At 36.6% G+C, this 18,219-nt stretch overlaps 1 protein-coding gene across 3 annotated transcripts; it reads right to left on the bottom strand.

The window, feature by feature from the left end:
• Positions 1 to 794: 794 nt before the first annotated feature.
• On the bottom strand, positions 795 to 18,071 carry ampd1. Of its 3 annotated transcripts, XM_048208721.1 has the most exons (17): positions 17,917 to 18,061; positions 16,309 to 16,317; positions 15,071 to 15,076; positions 12,977 to 13,142; positions 11,662 to 11,767; positions 11,015 to 11,180; positions 10,447 to 10,666; positions 8,473 to 8,602; positions 8,175 to 8,369; positions 7,754 to 7,885; positions 7,511 to 7,674; positions 7,318 to 7,444; positions 5,910 to 6,073; positions 4,745 to 4,865; positions 4,430 to 4,603; positions 4,213 to 4,323; positions 795 to 1,292 (listed from the first exon to the last, which is right to left on the bottom strand). In XM_048208721.1, exons 1-17 carry the CDS (start codon positions 17,936 to 17,938, stop codon positions 1,137 to 1,139), a joined length of 2,169 nt encoding a protein of 722 aa, XP_048064678.1. In that variant the 5' UTR covers positions 17,939 to 18,061; the 3' UTR covers positions 795 to 1,136. The 3 variants fall into 3 exon arrangements, with proteins under 3 accessions (XP_048064678.1, XP_048064679.1, XP_048064680.1); XM_048208722.1 differs by lacking the exon at positions 16,309 to 16,317 and having other exon boundaries at positions 17,917 to 18,071; XM_048208723.1 differs by lacking the exons at positions 15,071 to 15,076; positions 16,309 to 16,317 and having other exon boundaries at positions 17,917 to 18,036.
• Between the last annotated feature and the right edge of the window lie 148 nt (positions 18,072 to 18,219).

Consider the following 18,219-nt stretch of genomic DNA (forward strand, 5'->3'; position numbering starts at 1 on the left):
ATATAAATATATCAAAGTCATACATGCCCCTTTGCCAGCTGTGATGCCTGGTTACTGGTTTAAACTTGGCCCAGATTTGTAAAAGTTTTTTGGGTCAGCACACCTTCATAGCTTCAACAATTGATTGCCAATTAAGTTTAGAATAAAATGAACCAATTAGAACCCAGTTTAGGTCAGATAGCTGCTAATGCTGGATATTTTGATGAATCGAAAATTTAAGTTTTTTCTATGTATAATCTGTTTATATAATAAAATATGTTTTCGTAGTTTGTGTTGTCCCTTATCAGTGCAAAATTATCACAAATTAAAAAGGATTCATGCCGATATTGTCCAAAACCCCACTTTTCTAGGGCATTTCCAAACTTTTGGAGGGCAGTGTACATTAAGATGTGTGACCTGTCATGCCTGGTTTTGCAACAATGACAACAAATGGCACTGGTTTTGTTATGTACTCATGTCAGGTTCACAAAAATTTTAATATGCAGAAGTCCAAATGACATTTGAGAGCTACAGATGGGAATGAGAGGGTGAATGGTTGCTCACACAAAGCTCTGTATGAGATGAGAAGACTTGGAATATAATGAATGGGTATTACTTTTACAGAAGTTGGGGGTTTTGATGTCCTTTTTAGACTTGACAACCTTTGGTCTCAGTGTGTGGAAAAGGCCAGCATCTGTATAACATCTTATACATGAGAAACGACATGAGGTTGAGTCAGTTATGGCAGAATTGTCCATTTTGTGTTCAGTTCAATTCACATTTATAGTGTTTAGAACAAAAATCAAAACAGTATATATTTTAAATATAGATTTTGTTTATTGAGTCAACTGTAACAGGCTTTTTTCCAAAGCATGAACACTAAAAAAAAACATAATACAATAAAGGCACAAAGGGGATGTAAACTTGGTAAACTGCAAACTTGCAGTAAGACCTAAAGGTCAGACATAAGACAAACTGCACAAGCTGACAGACACCTGTGTACAGGAAGACTCTGTTCTGGAGTGTCATTTCACATTAAGATATAAGTCTCATGGATGTTATCACATGGGCTTCACAATAATGATAGCAGAAATGTTGTTGTCACTGACAATTTAAGTACAGTGCAAAACAAACACTTTGCATGTATGCATGCTTGTTTATTCACCCATCACACCCTCTCTAATGAGGTTCAGCTCATAGCACTGAGTCTCATAGCGGTAGGCCATGCGAATCTGAGCTACGTTGGTTTTGCGGATGTCGTTGCCCGCTGGACCGTCCTTCAAGTAGTTGGCACCAAGGAAGTGAGTCTTTTCCTGTTTGTGTGAGAAAAAGATTATGTTGCCGTGTGATTATGATTAAGAATGAAAAGTATAGATAGATTATTAGACACCAAAATTCCAACAAAAAAACATTGCTTAACCCTGGTGGTTCCATCATTTGGAATGATTAATTCCATATTATTATAGGCCCCGTTTACACTATTGCGTTTTCATTTTAAAGCGCATAACTTTTGCTACAGTTACGCCTGTTGTTCACACTACTCCGGCATTTTCGACCCTCAAAAACGCTGCAGAACCTGTTTTAGTTTTAAAGGTCCCGTTCTTCGTGATCCCATGTTACAAACTTTAGTTAGTGTGTAATGTTGTTGTAAAATCTGTAAAATTTTAAAGCTCAAAATTCAATGCCAAGTGAGATATTTTATTTAACAGAAGTCGCCTACATCGAACGGCCAGTTTGGACTACATCCCTCTACTTCCTTCTTTAATGACGTCACTAAAACAGTTTTTTGACTAACCTCCGCCCACAGGAATACACAAGAGTTGCGTTTGTAGAGTGTGTTTGTCGCCATGTCGTCGAAACGCTGTTATTTTCATCCAGCAGTCCAATCACCTTTGTTTGGCCTTCCCAGGGACGCTGTACTTAGAGATCAATGGTTACAATTTATGTTTAACTTGGTTCCAGAAAATTATAATCCACATGTAAAACTATGTGCAGCACATGTTTACAATAACATTGAGTGCATGCATCTCCACGTTATGGTAAGAGGTGTGACTTTTCCGGGCACGCTGCGCTCAGAGCTGTCGAATCACAACACAGGAACCGCTGGCACAATCAGAACTCGTTACGTATTTCTGAAGGAGGGACTTCATAGAACAAGGAAGTCATCAGCCCATTTTTATGACAGTGGAAACAGCGGTATACAGATAAGTAAATTATGTGAAAAATACTGTTTTTTTACATGCGAAACATGAACACATGTTATATTGCACACAATCAAATCGAAGCTTCAAAAAACCACGAAAAACGGGACCTTTAAAAGTTTCAGGCCTTGTTTCAGGCCACTTTCACGTTGTAGTGTGGACTGTGAAAACTCAGGTATTTGAAAACAATGACACAAGTTTAGAGAACAGATATTCATGTTTATACAGCTATTATGCCAGTTATGTGCTATTCACTTTAACACTGTTGCTAAAATATGTTACTTTGCACACTCTTCATATACACAGTCCTGCAAAGATTTATTAGCAATTACTTGCAAAAATTTACTTGCACTTGCTGTCCTGTGGCAAAATGATGGTGAGTGAGTGCGACCTGGATGAATCAGTGAATGGTGAGATATTTTGCTAAATAAAATGATCCTGCCAGAAAAATTGTGTGATAACTTTATTATGTCTTGTTCTGTCTGTATCACATTAGTGAGCTTTTATTAGGGTTTATGCATGCATAGTAAGGTGAATTCACACTGACCTGTCAGTGTGGACTACAAACTTTTGTTTGTTAAATGCTTGAAAACGCTAGTGTGGACGGAGAGCGTTTTGAAACGAAAACGCCATTTTCAGATGTATCCAGATTAATGTAGATGTAGTCAGTGTAAATGGACCAAAACAGAGACTATTGAAAACGATGGCGTGGCAGCACAAGTTTGCTCTGTTTCCTTGGCGATCATGTAAACAATAACATGGAGACTGAACTGCAATCTTTGCTGGCTTTGTTGTCATTTTTAGCAGCCATTGTGCAGTTAAACTGCATTTTTTAATACTGCAGTTACTTACATGCGGAAGAGGCAACTGTTTACACTTGTATGCGCATGCATGAACGGTCATGTGATGTGCGTTTCAGTCGTATAGTGTAGACGGAGATCGTTTCTGAAACACTGTGGAAACGCCAGTGTGGATGAGGATCGTTTTAATTTTAAAACACCATTTTAAAACACCATTTTAAAACGAAAACCCACTAGTGTAAACGGGGCCAAAGATATATGGAAATTATATTCTTGCTTTGAAGTTTAAAAAAAACAATATTGTTATTGTTAACTGAAGTAAAATCTATTTAAAAAAAGTTATTGTTAATTGAAGTTATAAAAATAAAATATAAATATTAAAACTTAAAAAACAAAAATGTTGCCTTGAAATAAATTTAATAAATAAATTTAATAATTTAAATAAGATTAAGTACTAAAATGACTAAAACTGAATTAAGAAATATTAAAAACTAATAAAATTTACAAATTGACAAAATTACTAAAACTTAAACTAAAATGACAACCAAATATAAATACTATAATAGTATATAAATAATATTAAATTTTGTATATATATATATATATATATATATATATATATATATATATATAATCAGTGTTATTTTAATATATTTTTAATATATATTAATGTGTGTGTATTTAATTTTAGCACCACTATAGATAAATAGTAATTACATTATTTTTTACTTAGAAAAGATTAGACATATCATCAACATTTTTAAATCACAATATAAGTTCAAAAATGGAAAAAGTTGCTATATTTTAACAGAAAAAACTTGTGTCTAGATCAGTGAAATTATGCATATGATTTATAAAAAAAAAAAAAAAAAAAAAAAAAAAAAAAAAATTGTGATTGTGTTTCAGTGATGTGTTGGATTATGTGAAAAATACTGTTTTTTTACACGCGAAACATGAACACATGTTATATTGCACACTATAAACACAATCAAAGCTTCAAAAAAACACGAAAAACGGGACCTTTAAAAGTTTCAGGCCTTGTTTCAGGCCACTTTCACGTTGTAGTGTGGACTGTGAAAACTCAGGTATTTGAAAACAATGACACAAGTTTAGAGAACAGATATTCATGTTTATACAGCTATTATGCCAGTTATGTGCTATTCACTTTAAAAAAAAAAAAAAAAAAAAATTGTGATTGTGTTTCAGTGATGTGTTGGATCAAGTGACCTCACCTCAGTAGATAGGCCGCTCTGGAGGACACTGTTCCTGGCAATCTCACACATGTCACAGGTGCTGAGCTTGAACACCTGGGCTGCAATGGCATACTCCTCCATCAGGGGCTCCTATTGATGCAGGAAATAAGACAAACGCAAAGACATCATCAAATCAAAGGAAGTGGAGGGAGAAGATTTGCAGTTTGCACATATGGAAAGGGGAGAAGCCTCACACCTTGGTGTAGTGGAACTGCATGGGGTCGTCGGTGGACAGGGAGACCATCAGTCCCTTCTTGTGGAACTCCAGCAGAGGGCTCTTGTTGTATTCTAGGAACAGACTGTTGTTGCTGAGTGGGGACATGGCAATGGGAACCTGGGCCAGGTAATACAGGTACTGCAGGACAGGGCTCTGTGGGACATGAGGAGACAGTGACTGTTGTGTTTGTGTCAACATCATTATTTTTCGAAGACTGAGAGAGAATCATGAGGATAAGATGAAGTGGTAAGGTGAAGGATGCCCCCTAATGGTCAGGGTAAATGGTGTATTAACCTTTTTGAGGTTAAGGCCGTGAGAGATGTTGTCTGCAGTCATAAAGCAGGCCAGCAGGTGAGTGACAGCTCCAGCCTCTCCACAGTGAGGTCTGAACTGGAATGTGTTCATTCCTCTTTCCCTGGATGGAAACACACAAACACACAAGATACAGTTACTCTGGGCTATATAAACACTACCATTTAAAAGTTTGTCTTTACAAAAAAAAAAAAGAAAAAAAGTAATGCTTTTATTCAGCAAGGATGCATTAAAATAATCAAATGTGACAGTAAAGCCACACATGTTCTGTTCTTTTTGAACTTTCCATTCATCAAAGAGTCCTAAAAAACACAAAGTTTAAGCAGTGCAACTGTTTTCAACATTGATAATAATAGGAAATGTTTCTTAAGCAGCAAATCAGCATTTTAGAATGATTTCTGAATGATGACGTGACACTGAAGACTGGAGTAATGATGCTGAAAATTCAGTTTTGCATCACATGAATAAATTACATTTCAAAATTTCAAAAGTTATTTTAAATTGTAATAATACTTCACAATATTACCGTTATTTCAACTGTATTTTTGATCCAATAAATGCAGCCTTGGTGGGCATAAGATACTAAAAAATCTTACTTAAGATACTCAAACTTTAAAAATGTAAACTGTAATGTAATTTTTTTTTTTTTTGCCAATTTTATTGTCCAAAATAATTAAGTTAAAATTTTGACTCCAATTGCTTAGTCAAGTCACCTTTATTTAAGAGCGGTTGATACAATACAGATTGTTTCAAAGCAGTTTTACAGTGATAAAAAGGAAAGTAATGATCAATTATGTGAACAGAATTCAATTCAGCTCTAAAAAGATAATAGTTTCACTATTCAGCTGAAGTCAGTTCAGTGTTGATTCAGTTCAATAACTGGGTAAAGTTCATCAATTATGAATGAGTTCAATTCAGCTACAAAGCAGCTCAAATCAATATATTGCTAAATATTAACTGTCAGCAAGCAAAAAAGTAATAGCATACTTCTCCTTGCAAGCTGTAAAATTTGAGGTATTAGTCATGTCAATGGGACAAACAGTGTGGGATGTATTATAAACCAAAGTTTCATACTTTTGGGTTAGGCATCGAAATAAACACCTAACTTCATTGTAATAGAAACATTTGGTGTCATTGAAGTACTCACTTGCGCAGCTGGTTGAGTCGGGCAATGTTTGCATACATGTAGTAAATCCAGTAAGTGTATGAGGGGTTCTTCTCAATGTCCCACTCCTCCGGCTTGGGGCTCTTTTTGGAGAACATGTGACCGCTGTGTTTGGATTCATCATCCACACTGTCAAAACCTGTCACCTGCAGAGAGACAAAACACAGGGATGGAGGTGTTAACAGACCACAGTAATATTGTGAAATATTAATACAGTTATCAGCATCATTACTCCAGTCTTCAGTGTCACGTGATCCTTCAGAGATCATTCAAATATGCTGATTTGCAGACTTTGGTGGAGTAAAAAAAAAACCTGTACTCAAGTAAAAGTACAAGTACTTAAAGAAATAATTACTCAAGTTGAAGTAAAAGTAATAATTTTAATAATTATTTATTACATATGTATCCAATGAAAAGACTACTCAAATAGTGAGTTACTAGTTACTTCAGATCTGATTCAGAACAAGCAAGATGATGATGGAGTCAATGAAGCATGTATTACAATTTGCTGCTCAAGAAACATTTCTTATTATTATCAGTATTGAAAAAAGTTGTGCTGCTTAATGTGGAAACCATGATATTTTCCCAGGATTATTTGAGGAATATAATGAATATTTTGATAATAAAACTATGAATAGTTCAAAAGAACAGCATTTATTTAAAGGCACAATATGTAGTTTTTCACCACTAGAGGTCACTTATTCAAAACAAAGGGCGTAGCTTGATGACGGCTTGATTTCGCAGAATCATGGGAGGTGTTGTCTTCACATCTACAGCCGGTGGAAAAGAATCTGGACTGAACTCAGGAAGAAATCATATTCATGGATAAGTTAAAGATTTAATGAGAAAATGAGATCTAAACAAGACTTACTGTGTTGAGCCATTTAACAATGATTATTTTTTTGTCGATTAATGTATCTAAACAGTTTCTCACCTGTCTAATAAAACTAATAATATATTAAAGCATCTTTGGTGTTTCCATGGTTTCTACAAAATAAAACTACTATTAATGTGGTAACGTGGGTATGATGTCATTGATAGGCGATGCACGGACAGGTCCATGTCCTGGTTAAAATTGCTTGATTTAAACATTCTTGGAATCATTTAGGATAATTTACACAAGTCAACAAAATATATTACATTGTTCTAGTGGTTTTTGGACATTTTAATCCAAAAATCTTACACAATGTGCCTTTAAAATAGAAATATTTTGTAAAATTATAAATGTATTTACTATCACTTTTGATCAACTCAGTGCGTCAATTAAGTATTAATTTCTTTTTAAAAAAATCTTGCCAACCACAAACTTTGGAATATACTGGATATATGAGACAGAACTTGTTTCTATGCACATGTATTCTCTATTATTGCATTTGCCAGATTAACTCACATGCTTCAAGAAGACACTAAGCTCTGGGTTGGAGTTTGGGTCAATGGTGGCTTGGAAAACAGGGAGGAAGATGTTTTCCAGCATCTTCCCAAAGTGTGGCACAAAGTTCCTGGCTCTAAAAATGTCGCTACAGGGAGAAATAAGAGAGTTAGTACACTTTTCACAAAGACTGAGTGTGAGAAGTGAAACGTACTAGATTCTGGGCACTTGAATCATCCACTTGAGCTGAGGAGAAAAGACTCTGTGCTTGTTGAACCAGCCAGAAAGCTTAGTCCACTCATTAGGGTTACAGCCATAGATGGACAGACGAGGCTCTGCGTACTGGTATCTGGCATCCTCCAGGTCACTTGCAACTTCCTGTGAGATTTCAGAGATTAAGGCTGATTGGTTTCCTGTTCGTGTACATGAGTAATGCCATGGTTCACCCTAGTCTTACCTTGATAATGGTGGCAAAATACTCTCCAGATATGTGGTTCTCAGTCTTCAGATAAAGATCACGCAGCTCACTGGCACCCACAGGGTTGTACTTGGCATTGAATTTATCAAAACGCTGGAAGGTTTGTCTGCCCTGCATGAAGTCGAGCAAGGAATAACTGTAAATAACTTTGCAGTCATCACAATAACAGCTCTTGTGAGCAGTTTGAAGTGCTAAGAATACTGTCAAAACAGCTGAGGATACACCCGGTGGATTTTGTAACCCATGTCATGGTTTAAAATTAGAGCACATGACAACTGCATAATGAGCACTGAATAGTGCTGTAAGGATTCAACATATTATTTTTTAGTCCTGAACATCTGTGGTGATTGTGGGTAAGCAGGCCCTGAAGAACCTGTATGATGTGTTGTGTGATACCTACAGCATGCACATCCAGGGAATCTACAGTCAGGTCATAGGGGTGCAGGTGAAGAGATTCAAAAAGCTCCTTCATGGTAACTTCCTTGCCCTTCAAAACATGCACCACCCGATCTGAATCCACACGGTAGGTCTTCTTGATGAAGCGGAGAAGGTGCTTCTGGTTCATGCAGGCGGCAGCGTGGATGTGAGTATCCACCTACACCAGCGAGAACAGATCAATGTCAAAATTTTAGGTAATTTGATCAGTTTGATTGTAAATTATTTTAGTATAAATGACATACGGCTGTTTTGAGTCATACCTTTCTACAGTTGTAAAAGTCTCTGTGGGGATTTTTCTTCAGCTCTTTCATTTCCTCCATCTCGTTTAACATCTCATGTACATTGAATTTTGACATGAGGAACTTCAGACGACGATGAGTGTACGACTTTCTGAGGAAAAAACCACAAGGATCCATTAGCATTTACAAAATAAAACACACTATTCTTATTCTCTTTAGATTTTAAGTTTAATATTATACACTATTTTTCAAATGTTTGAGGTCTTTTTTTTTTACCAATAAATTAATATTTATTTCAGCTAGGATGCATTAAATTGATCAAAAGTGACAATAAAGACTTTTACATTGTTACAAAAGATATCTGTTTCAAATAAATGCTGTTCTTATGAAGTTTCTTCAAAGAAACCTAATAAAAATGTATCACGGTTTCCACAAAAATATTAGGCAGCACAACTGTTTTCAACATTGATATTAATAATAAATGTTTCTTGAACAAATCAGCATATTAGAATGATTTCTGAAGGATCATGTGACACTGAACACTGAAGTAATGATGCTGAAAATTCAGCTTTGCCATCACAGAATACACATTTTACAGTAAATTACAATAGTGATTTTAAATAATAATATATTACTGTTTTACTGTAATTTTGATCAAATGAATGCAGGCTTGGTGAGCATGAGACTTTTTTTTCAAAAACATTAAAAAAATCTTACTGACCCCAAATGTTTGAACAGTAGTGTATATCATAAACAAATAGTTTAATATGTAACATTGATTTCAACTGACATTTTAAAACACCTTGACAAAAGTTTTTTTGCCGAAATGTTGGTATAATAATGTATCTCCTTTATACATTCAATTGACATTTTATCACATTAAATTCTTTGGGCCCTATTTTGGTCCCACATGGTCTGAAACGCATGGCGCAGGTGCACTTAGGGTGTGTCTGAATCTTCTTTTGCTAGTTTAACGATTGAGTACATTCAAAGTAATGAAGAAAAAAAACATGAAACAGGAAGTTGTAACTCGGGCATACAATGTCCGATCTGTTGTAAATCGGGCATACAATGTCCAATCTGCCCCAAATGTCACGTTTTATTAGAGTCCCGGCCTGAAGACGTCTACTTGGCAATATTCATTTAGTCATAGCGCCACCTGTGGGCAACAGGAAATGACATGTTTTACACTGATTAACTCCTCATAGAGATTTAACCAGATCAACATCATATTTGGTCAGTCTAATCTTAAGGCCTTAGCGATGTTAAATTGCAAAGATCTTGAGTTTTCACTGAAGGGCGTGTCTGTGGCGGTCCGACAAAGTCTGATGTTTCGCCATGAAAGAGGAAGCTGTTGTAACTCAGGCATACAGTGTCTGATCTGCTCCAAACTTCACATGTGTGATAAGAGTCCTGGCCTAAAGACATCTATATGACAATATTCAGTTAGTCATAGCGCCACTTTCTTACAACAGGAAACGGCATGCTTTGCACTGTAATTCACTCCCAGAAACACAATTCAATATGCCCTGAAGTATCAAACATGCTAGAAAGAGTGTACGCAGAGTGTAGGTGCGTATAGGTGCATATTACTAATGCGCCCTTTAAATAACAAAAAAATACTGCGCCATTGACTTTAGACCAGGTTTTTGTTGGTCAATGGCACAGTCATTTCAGTTGCCTGAAAACCACAACACGCCAACAACGCGCCTGAATACACCTCATTTTCAGACTAACATGCCCATGGGCAAACAGTGTCCAAAGTATAATGGGCACGGGTGCATTTGCTGTTTAAACAACATGGCGCTGGACATGAAAATGATAACTGTGTCAGGCTGAAACTAACAAAAAACACTTCCGTCGCACCTGTCGTTGCATTGTATGATAAGGCCCTTTGGTTTTTTTCCCCAAACATTAAATGGAAAATGAGAGAATATACTACAGAACTACTAGAGGTCATATATTAAGCATCATGCAGGGCTTTCGTGCACTCACGTTGGGCCCTGAGCAATCAAGGCAATGAGGAAGTTCATGTCGTCGATGAAAGTGGCAAGGTCTGGACCGGGGTGGTTCAGAGGCTGGTGTTTATCAGCAGATGCTGCATCTTTGTAGACGTAGATAACGCCATCCTTCATGCGAGCAACGTAGCCAAGGTCAGGTGGGAAGTTCTTTGTGCAGAAAGGATCCTCACCAGCTTTAGGAGGAGGGGTAAAGACTGCAACACAACAGAGACTGTTATGTGGTTATGTTTCACTGAATTTAACAAATACAACTTGTTTTTCCATTGTTCAGTTACCAAACATTAACATTGTCATATTCATTACTATGTCAAACCCTCAGAGAGTTGTCATGACAGAGCTAATGTCATTATTAATATAAGTGTTTCTAAGCGCAAGAACGGACAACCTGTCTAGTTTAACCACACAAGATCAATAGCAAACCACAACAATCCAACTATCCAATCAATTCGCAATGGACAAAATCAACATTTTGTCTTGTTTGAGAAGTTGTTTCACTTGGATATATGACACTATAGGGAAGAAAGTATTCTGGTATTCATCACCTGGAACCACCTGATCTTCTGGTTTCCACTGCTCTCCTTCAATTTTGCGTAAGAACTCAGATGGAGTGTTGGGAAATCTCTGGAAAGCCAGCTTCATGTACTTCTCTCTGATGGTCAGGGCACGGTACAGACCCTTACAGGCCAGCTCGAAGTCGTCCATGGTCACCTGCAGTACAGTTTGGAAGAGTGTGATTGTGTGAAATGCCAAGTGCATTGCTCTGATTGTGTTTGAAATGCCTATATTTCTAATATGCAAAGTGCTGTTAACATAAATGCAGATGTACTACAGTTATGAGAGCATTACGCTGATTGAGTAACACTATATTTAAAAGCATTCATCTCCCTGATGTCCTGCCAGGCCAAGGCATATGAGTTTGATTCTTAGATAAGTCAAGAACTGATGACTACAGGTGAAAATGTATTCCTTAACTCTCTTAAACCCCCTTTCTAAATGTCAGATATAGATATCAGAAACCAAATCCATGGCGGGGCTCCACCTGCTCAGATGGAGAGACCCCTTGGCTGATCTATTTCTGCTGGTCAGTTACATGCAATGGTCTTGGTAAAGGGTAGTATGGTATAAATCAAAACTTGCATAACATGTGCATATCCCATTCAGTTCCTGGAAGTTATGAACTGGAACATACCCCAGCAGCATAGTCACCAGTGATGGACACTCTCTGGAAGTGAGGCACTTCCAAATAAGTTGGTTTCTCCTCTAGCAGAAGGTGACTGCGGCTGAGAAACTTCTTACTGTGTGGAGATTGGTTAAAGATGAGGTTGGTTAATTCTGAGTATACTTTGTAGAAGGAAAAAAAACAAGTAAATTAAAAATTAAATCAACCACCACTTCCAGGAGCAAATAGTTAAGGACTGAACCCACCAATGAAAGCCTGGTTTTGCAGGATATACTACAAGAAAAAAATAGACTTTAAAATAATTTTATATAATGAACGTTTCAATAGCGTTTTCAAACAACGATTTCAGTAACCTCCAAATTCAGTCAAAGCGTTTATAAAAGACGCTCAAGATTCACGAAATGAAGTCGCGTATTCCCGCGTTTTCCTGCGTTTTCCTGAGGCGCGAGACGTAACCATAGTAACTGCTTGCTTTTCTAACCTTGTCCTGTCAGTTCAAGACAGTACAGCGACAAAACGTAAGTACTGTCATTATTTGTCCCTCTGTTATAGATGTACACATCACTAAATCTCATTTTTGGTATTTGTTTTGTCAAAACGTTTTGTTTAAAACCTATTTTAAACAGTTGGCGGCTTACTGTTCTAGGTTCGTCAAACCCAAACGACAATATGGCTTGCGCGAGACGAACCTCAGAGAGGTTGCCAATGGAAAATAGGCACCTTTAAAATAAAATTTAAGTAAATAAAGGTTTTACATTTAAATAAATTAATAGTGCTTCTGATAAATGTGTTTAAATGATGAGTTACATGAGAAAAAGTGGTTTTATTTTACAGAAAAACCTCTATTTAACAATGCTCAGAAAGACCTTCGCGACCTTCGAAGGCGTTTTAAGTCTTGAAGTCCTTCAAAGGATGCAGCCTTTGAATTGGGACACAGTCAAAGTCAGCATACAATGTAAATCTATTTTCTAAATGCATGTCTGCATTTCATTATTTAAAAAATGTTTTTGCCCTTATTTTTTTTTTATCAAAATGTCATAATTTGATCTGACGACTGACTTTTCTCTCTGGTGAGGTATGCAGGACTTCTCCAATCAATCAATCCACTTAAACCCTGCCCCTGCACGCTCATGTTCATCTACCCCCATTTTTGAGCGCAATGCCCACATCTCAAAATCAACAACCAATGCATATAAGTCGCTAATCTGTTATACTCAGTTGCACATCACAATATGGAAGAAAAGATCTGTTGCTACTTCCATTTGTTTGCGACTTCAGTGTACTTAATTTAAAAAAGTTAATATAATTGTGTAACTGCACTGACCGCTTCTCTATGTCATCATCCTCGGTTACATGTAGGGCCAGCTCCTCGTTGAGGATAGGGCAATCGTCAGCCACATCAAACAGGGATATCTCCTCACGGATGTCTTCATCTTTGGTTTCCGATGCAAATACACGTTCTGCGATCGCAATCATACGATCATCCGTTTCTGATAAAAAAAAAAAAAAAGAAGCACCACATTGGTTTTAATGCAAAATCATTATTTAAGGGGACGGCGGTCTACAAAAGCAAAAAAGAAAGAGAGAGAGAACATGACTAAAAAGCCCCAAAGATGTTAGGATGCATCAAGTGAGATGATGTTATGTCTGGACATCATGTAAAGGGATAGTTCACCCAAAAATGAAAATTTAATGTTTATCTGCTTACCCCCAGGGCATCCAAGATGTAGGTGACTTTGTTTCTTCAGTAGAACACAAATGATGATTTTTAACTCCAACCATTGTAGTCTGTCAGTCGTATAATACGTGTCAATGGGAACTTCGTCTATAAGAGTAAAAAAAACATGCACAGACAAATCCAAATTAAACCCTGCAGCTCGTGACGACAAATTGATGTCCTAAGATACGAAACGATCGGTTTGTGCGAGAAACCAAACAGTATTTATATAATTTTTTACCTCTAAAACACCACTATGTCCAACTGCCCTGCACATCCGGTTAGTGAGGTCTGAACGCGCTCTGACAACGGAAGTGATGGCTCGCACTCATTGAGGCAAAGAGCGAGAAATCACTTTCGGCATCAGAGCGCGTTTTCTGACCTCACCAACTGGATGTGCAGGGCAGTTGGAAATAGTGGTGTTTTAGAGGTAAAAAATGATATTAATACTGTTTGGTTTCTCGCACAAACCGATCGTTTCATATCTTAGGACATCAATTTGTCGTCACGAGCTGCAGGGTTTAATTTGGATTTGTCTGTGCATGTTTTTTTTACTCTTATAGACAAAGTTCCCATTGACACGTATTATACGACTGACAGACTACAATGGTTGGAGTTAAAAATCATCATTTGTGTTCTACTGAAGAAACAAAGTCACCTACATCCTGGATGCCCTGGGGGTAAGCAGATAAACATTAAATTTTCATTTTTGGGTGAACTTTCCCTTTAAGTAGGCTATAAAAAAATACTTTTTATATGGTAAACGCCATAAGGCACAATAAGTGAACAAGCAGCTTGTACTTATATAAAGCATCTAACTTGTTGTCCTTTAGACATTTTTAAGAACTTACACATTTATTGAACTTTTTAACCAGAACATGCTTTTGGCACAAGAAAAACACTTTTTCAGAATGATTCAGCTACTGAGTCACTGTGACCCTAGCAGTGAATGAGCAAATTCGCCCATGCAGAGATGAACAAAACTATGACAAATTGATTAAGCCAAGACACAAATCACAAAACTAACAGCACAACCCAAATCATAACTTAGAAATGTCTAATTGAAAACAGGCTTACACCCTAAAAGCTTTCAATAATTACATTAAACATGCACAGATTCAGTCTAAGCCAGAAGTACACAATTTATTCATTTGTTTGCTATGATGAACTACAATGAGGTGCAAATGTTTTAGCTGAATACACATATTAATTACAAATTATATTAGCACTGCACAACAATTTGTTGTTTAACTGAATAACATGACTTATTATTATTTAGCATGTCGACCTTTTGCTCTGACACTCGAGCAAGAAAATCTGTCCGTCTGCCCAGAAATTAACATCAGTGTTGCAAATTTAAATATATTTGTTTTACATTATAGCATTACTTTTAAATTTTCCTACAACAAAAAATAGTTACACTTTATTTTAAGGTGTATTGACTAATAATAATTAACTACATTTACTTAATATAGGTTTTGGGTTAGTTGCATGTAATTATGCACAAATTATAGTAATTGCTATAGCTACATGTGACAAAGGACACTATAAAAAGTCACATTATGAATGCCAGATTTTCAATATAATTGACTTTTGGACCCCAATGTATATATTCACCTAAACAAACAAATGAATAAAACATACAGACAGATGTTTTGCCATTTTGACATGTCGATCTTGGACGGGTTCCTTTATACTTACTCCCTTCTGATTATTCATTTCCCCCAGAGTGGGTGAGGAAGATCCAAAACATTGGAAAGAAAAAGGAGGTTATAGGTTAGACTGGGTTAGTAAGTAATACATCGGAACTCCCATTTTACTCACATTTGAGGGATCACACATGCCACCTGAATAACAAACAATTCTCTAATATTAAATAAAATGTCTCTGTATTGCAGGCAACCGAATTTTACAATAACATCATCAATATGAACCTTTGTAACTTGCAGTGACGGATGGGGTAAAGTGAAAAGTACAAAATTACCATAAAAAAAAAAAAAAAACATGCTCATTTTTTCACAATCCCAAGATTGTGAAGACACCTTCAAAAGAACTCAAACAAGGCTTGACATTTCACAAACAGTGTATCACTATCTGTTCTCCTCACATAGAGGCAAACTTTTATTTGTTATTGTTCACTTTCCATGATCATACAATTTTTTTTTTAATTGGTGTAATTCTAATCATAGATGGATTGATCCTGTGGGGCCTTCTCGTCACAATTGCAATAATTATTAAATAAATTTCATCACATATTTAATAACTGAAGCTCAGTAAGATGCCCAAAGCATCCACACCATTGGCCCGGACCACAATACACAAGGGTTGTGTCCGAAATTATTTAGAAAAAGAAATTACGTCACAACCACTGAAAAGTACCTTCTATATAGTACGAATATGTGTAGTATGAATGCAATCTGGATGTACTACATGTCATTATTGTGTTGTCATTAATCACATGACCCACCAGCATCAGTTGTGTCGCTTCACTGCCACTCACAGATCCTCTCCCGTGGACTCATGGGAGAGTAAAGTGTCCATCGTATGTACCAATTTTAAGTTTCATCTATTTGCCTACCCTTTTATGAGTTCTGTGAATTCAGACATACTTCTTTTGTCACATATTGTATTTCCCCTACTATATTATAAGGAAGTATGTGATTTCGGCTGCAGCCAATGTCAATGTCATGGATCGTAAACACTTAACAAATAAACAACTTGTTTATACTAAATAATATTCAACCTCCCCTAATCCACATTCCTTTACTCTAAAACTTTCTTAAAAATCACACACACATGTATCCACTTGGAGTTTAATGGCAAATCCATTGGATATGCCATGGGATGGGTTCTGAGATTCCCATATCTACCAGGTCATGCTCACCCTTCTTTCCAAACACACAAACCATCATCCGCCTATGATTCCTCCCCATACTTACTCTTCTCCTCTGTTGGGTTAGTAACATGTACCCATCAGATATGGGACAGGATTCATGGAAAGAGGGGAAACATGATGGTCACACACAAGGACAATAACACATAGTGACCACAACAGAAACAATAGGTCATTACATGAAGACATCAGGAAAAGGGTTATTTTCTTAATAAACTAAACTGAATCCACCATTGGTCAGGCAAACGGATAGTCCTGCCCTAAACTCACACCATCAACTACAAATAACTTTCTCCTGTCCAGCTTAATAACATCCAGAGACATAAGTATTTTAATATCGGAAATAACATGTTTAATATCAGAGACGACATGTTTAACAGAGTATTAGACTCAAGGGTCTTTTAGGTGTGAACTCATTAACCATGTGTTTATAACAGCCTGCTGTCTATCCTGCTCAATAACTGAAGCTCAGCCAGTACTTGGCCTTCCCTGCTGTCTCGAAATGATAGTGTTTCTATTTTTAAACTTGATGATATGAGTGACTGATATCCTATCACAGTCTGCAAATTCAAATTCTGATTATTCTTAGCATGCACATGGAAAGCAGCATGTCTAACAATGTAAGTCTCAAATCAACTCAATATCTTAAAAGGATCTCTCCTAATGCACATATAAACTTGTGGTTATATGTTTACATACACCTTGAAGAATCTGTTATTAAGGTAATAATTTTAACAAAATAAAAGGGATGATAAAAACATGCTGTTTTATGTTACCTCTTTAGTTAAAACTATTAACATTTTGCAGATTGTGCCAGGTATATGTAAATGTATGAGTACAACTGTACTGGCTAGAACATTGACGATGTAAAAATAAATGTTAGGTGAGTGATGGCATGTCAAGCAGCAGCATGACATTTGAGCCAGTAGAATCCACCGACTAGACTGCATTTTTAGGCAAGCCTCTGTGAGCTGTAACTAAGTCATAACTCATAAGACTTCAAAACCTCGCTGATGGAGTCCAAAAAATCTTCCATATTACCACAGCTGCAAAAAACATCAGTGAGAGCTCCTGCATGCATGCATAATAAGATACAGCCTATTTGACATCATTTTCATAGATTGCACTTCAGTCTATATCTAAAAGGTGCAGATGAGTTCATCACAGGTGTTAATGAGGCACAGTATCAAACACTAACACCTCTATTTTCATTCTGCTTCCATTTGTTAAAATGTCAGAGGCATTGACACAGTTGAAGAATGCAATGCCTGATAGTTGTTCAAGTCTTTGAATTAAAATCCCTCAAAGTACTCTTAAATACCACCACTACCAGATTTTAAAAAAACAACTGCAGTTGTTGGAAAATCTAACCTTGTTTACTGTATTTGTTGTACAAATTTCTAAGACTTGATCGGCACAAATAACTATTCGAACACTGCCGTTCCTAGATTACAGTTTCCGCCAGAGACCATGGTGGTGTCCAGAATTTATCCAACATTTTTTGTATTCTTCAATTAACTTTGCATACACATCTATAAGCCATTAAATGCTAATTTTAACATTTTCTATGATGTAAAATGAATTTCATATGTGAAATGTTCAAATGAAATCTTATCTTATGTGTGTTGGAATCAGGTGGTGAATGTACACTCACCGGGCACAGCGACTTTGGGCATGTTGCCTTTTGGTTTCTGACACTATCACTCTTCCTGTAGAAAGCTGGCCGGTCCGACACTGGTCCTCGGTAGCGGGGAAGTGTGCAGTTGGACACTGCACCAGTGCAATATTAAGCAGTGGTTGCCCAGTGTAACCAGAACCGTGTACCCGCATTGGACATGAGGGGATTGACACTCCAGATTCTGTGTTCAACTCTATTTTAAGTTTTAACAGACAGACCGTTTCAAGTGACAAGCTCACACATGGGAAAGAGGATATTATGCAAGTATACACAAGCAAA

This window comes from Megalobrama amblycephala, linkage group LG12, assembly GCF_018812025.1.
Source record: "Megalobrama amblycephala isolate DHTTF-2021 linkage group LG12, ASM1881202v1, whole genome shotgun sequence".
Taxonomy (NCBI): Eukaryota; Metazoa; Chordata; class Actinopteri; order Cypriniformes; family Xenocyprididae; genus Megalobrama; species Megalobrama amblycephala.

What these genes read in the sequence shown, in the direction of transcription:
- ampd1 (XM_048208721.1), bottom strand. Translation starts at nt 17,938, where the DNA reads ATGCCCAAAGTCGCTGTGCCCG. An exon ending in TTAGTGTCTTCTTGAAGCAT is followed by an intron (nt 6,074 to 7,317) that starts GTGAGTTAATCT and finishes GTCTCTCTGCAG; the next exon opens with GTGACAGGTTTTGACAGTGT. An exon ending in ACGGCCTTAACCTCAAAAAG is followed by an intron (nt 4,604 to 4,744) that starts GTTAATACACCA and finishes CATGTCCCACAG; the next exon opens with AGCCCTGTCCTGCAGTACCT.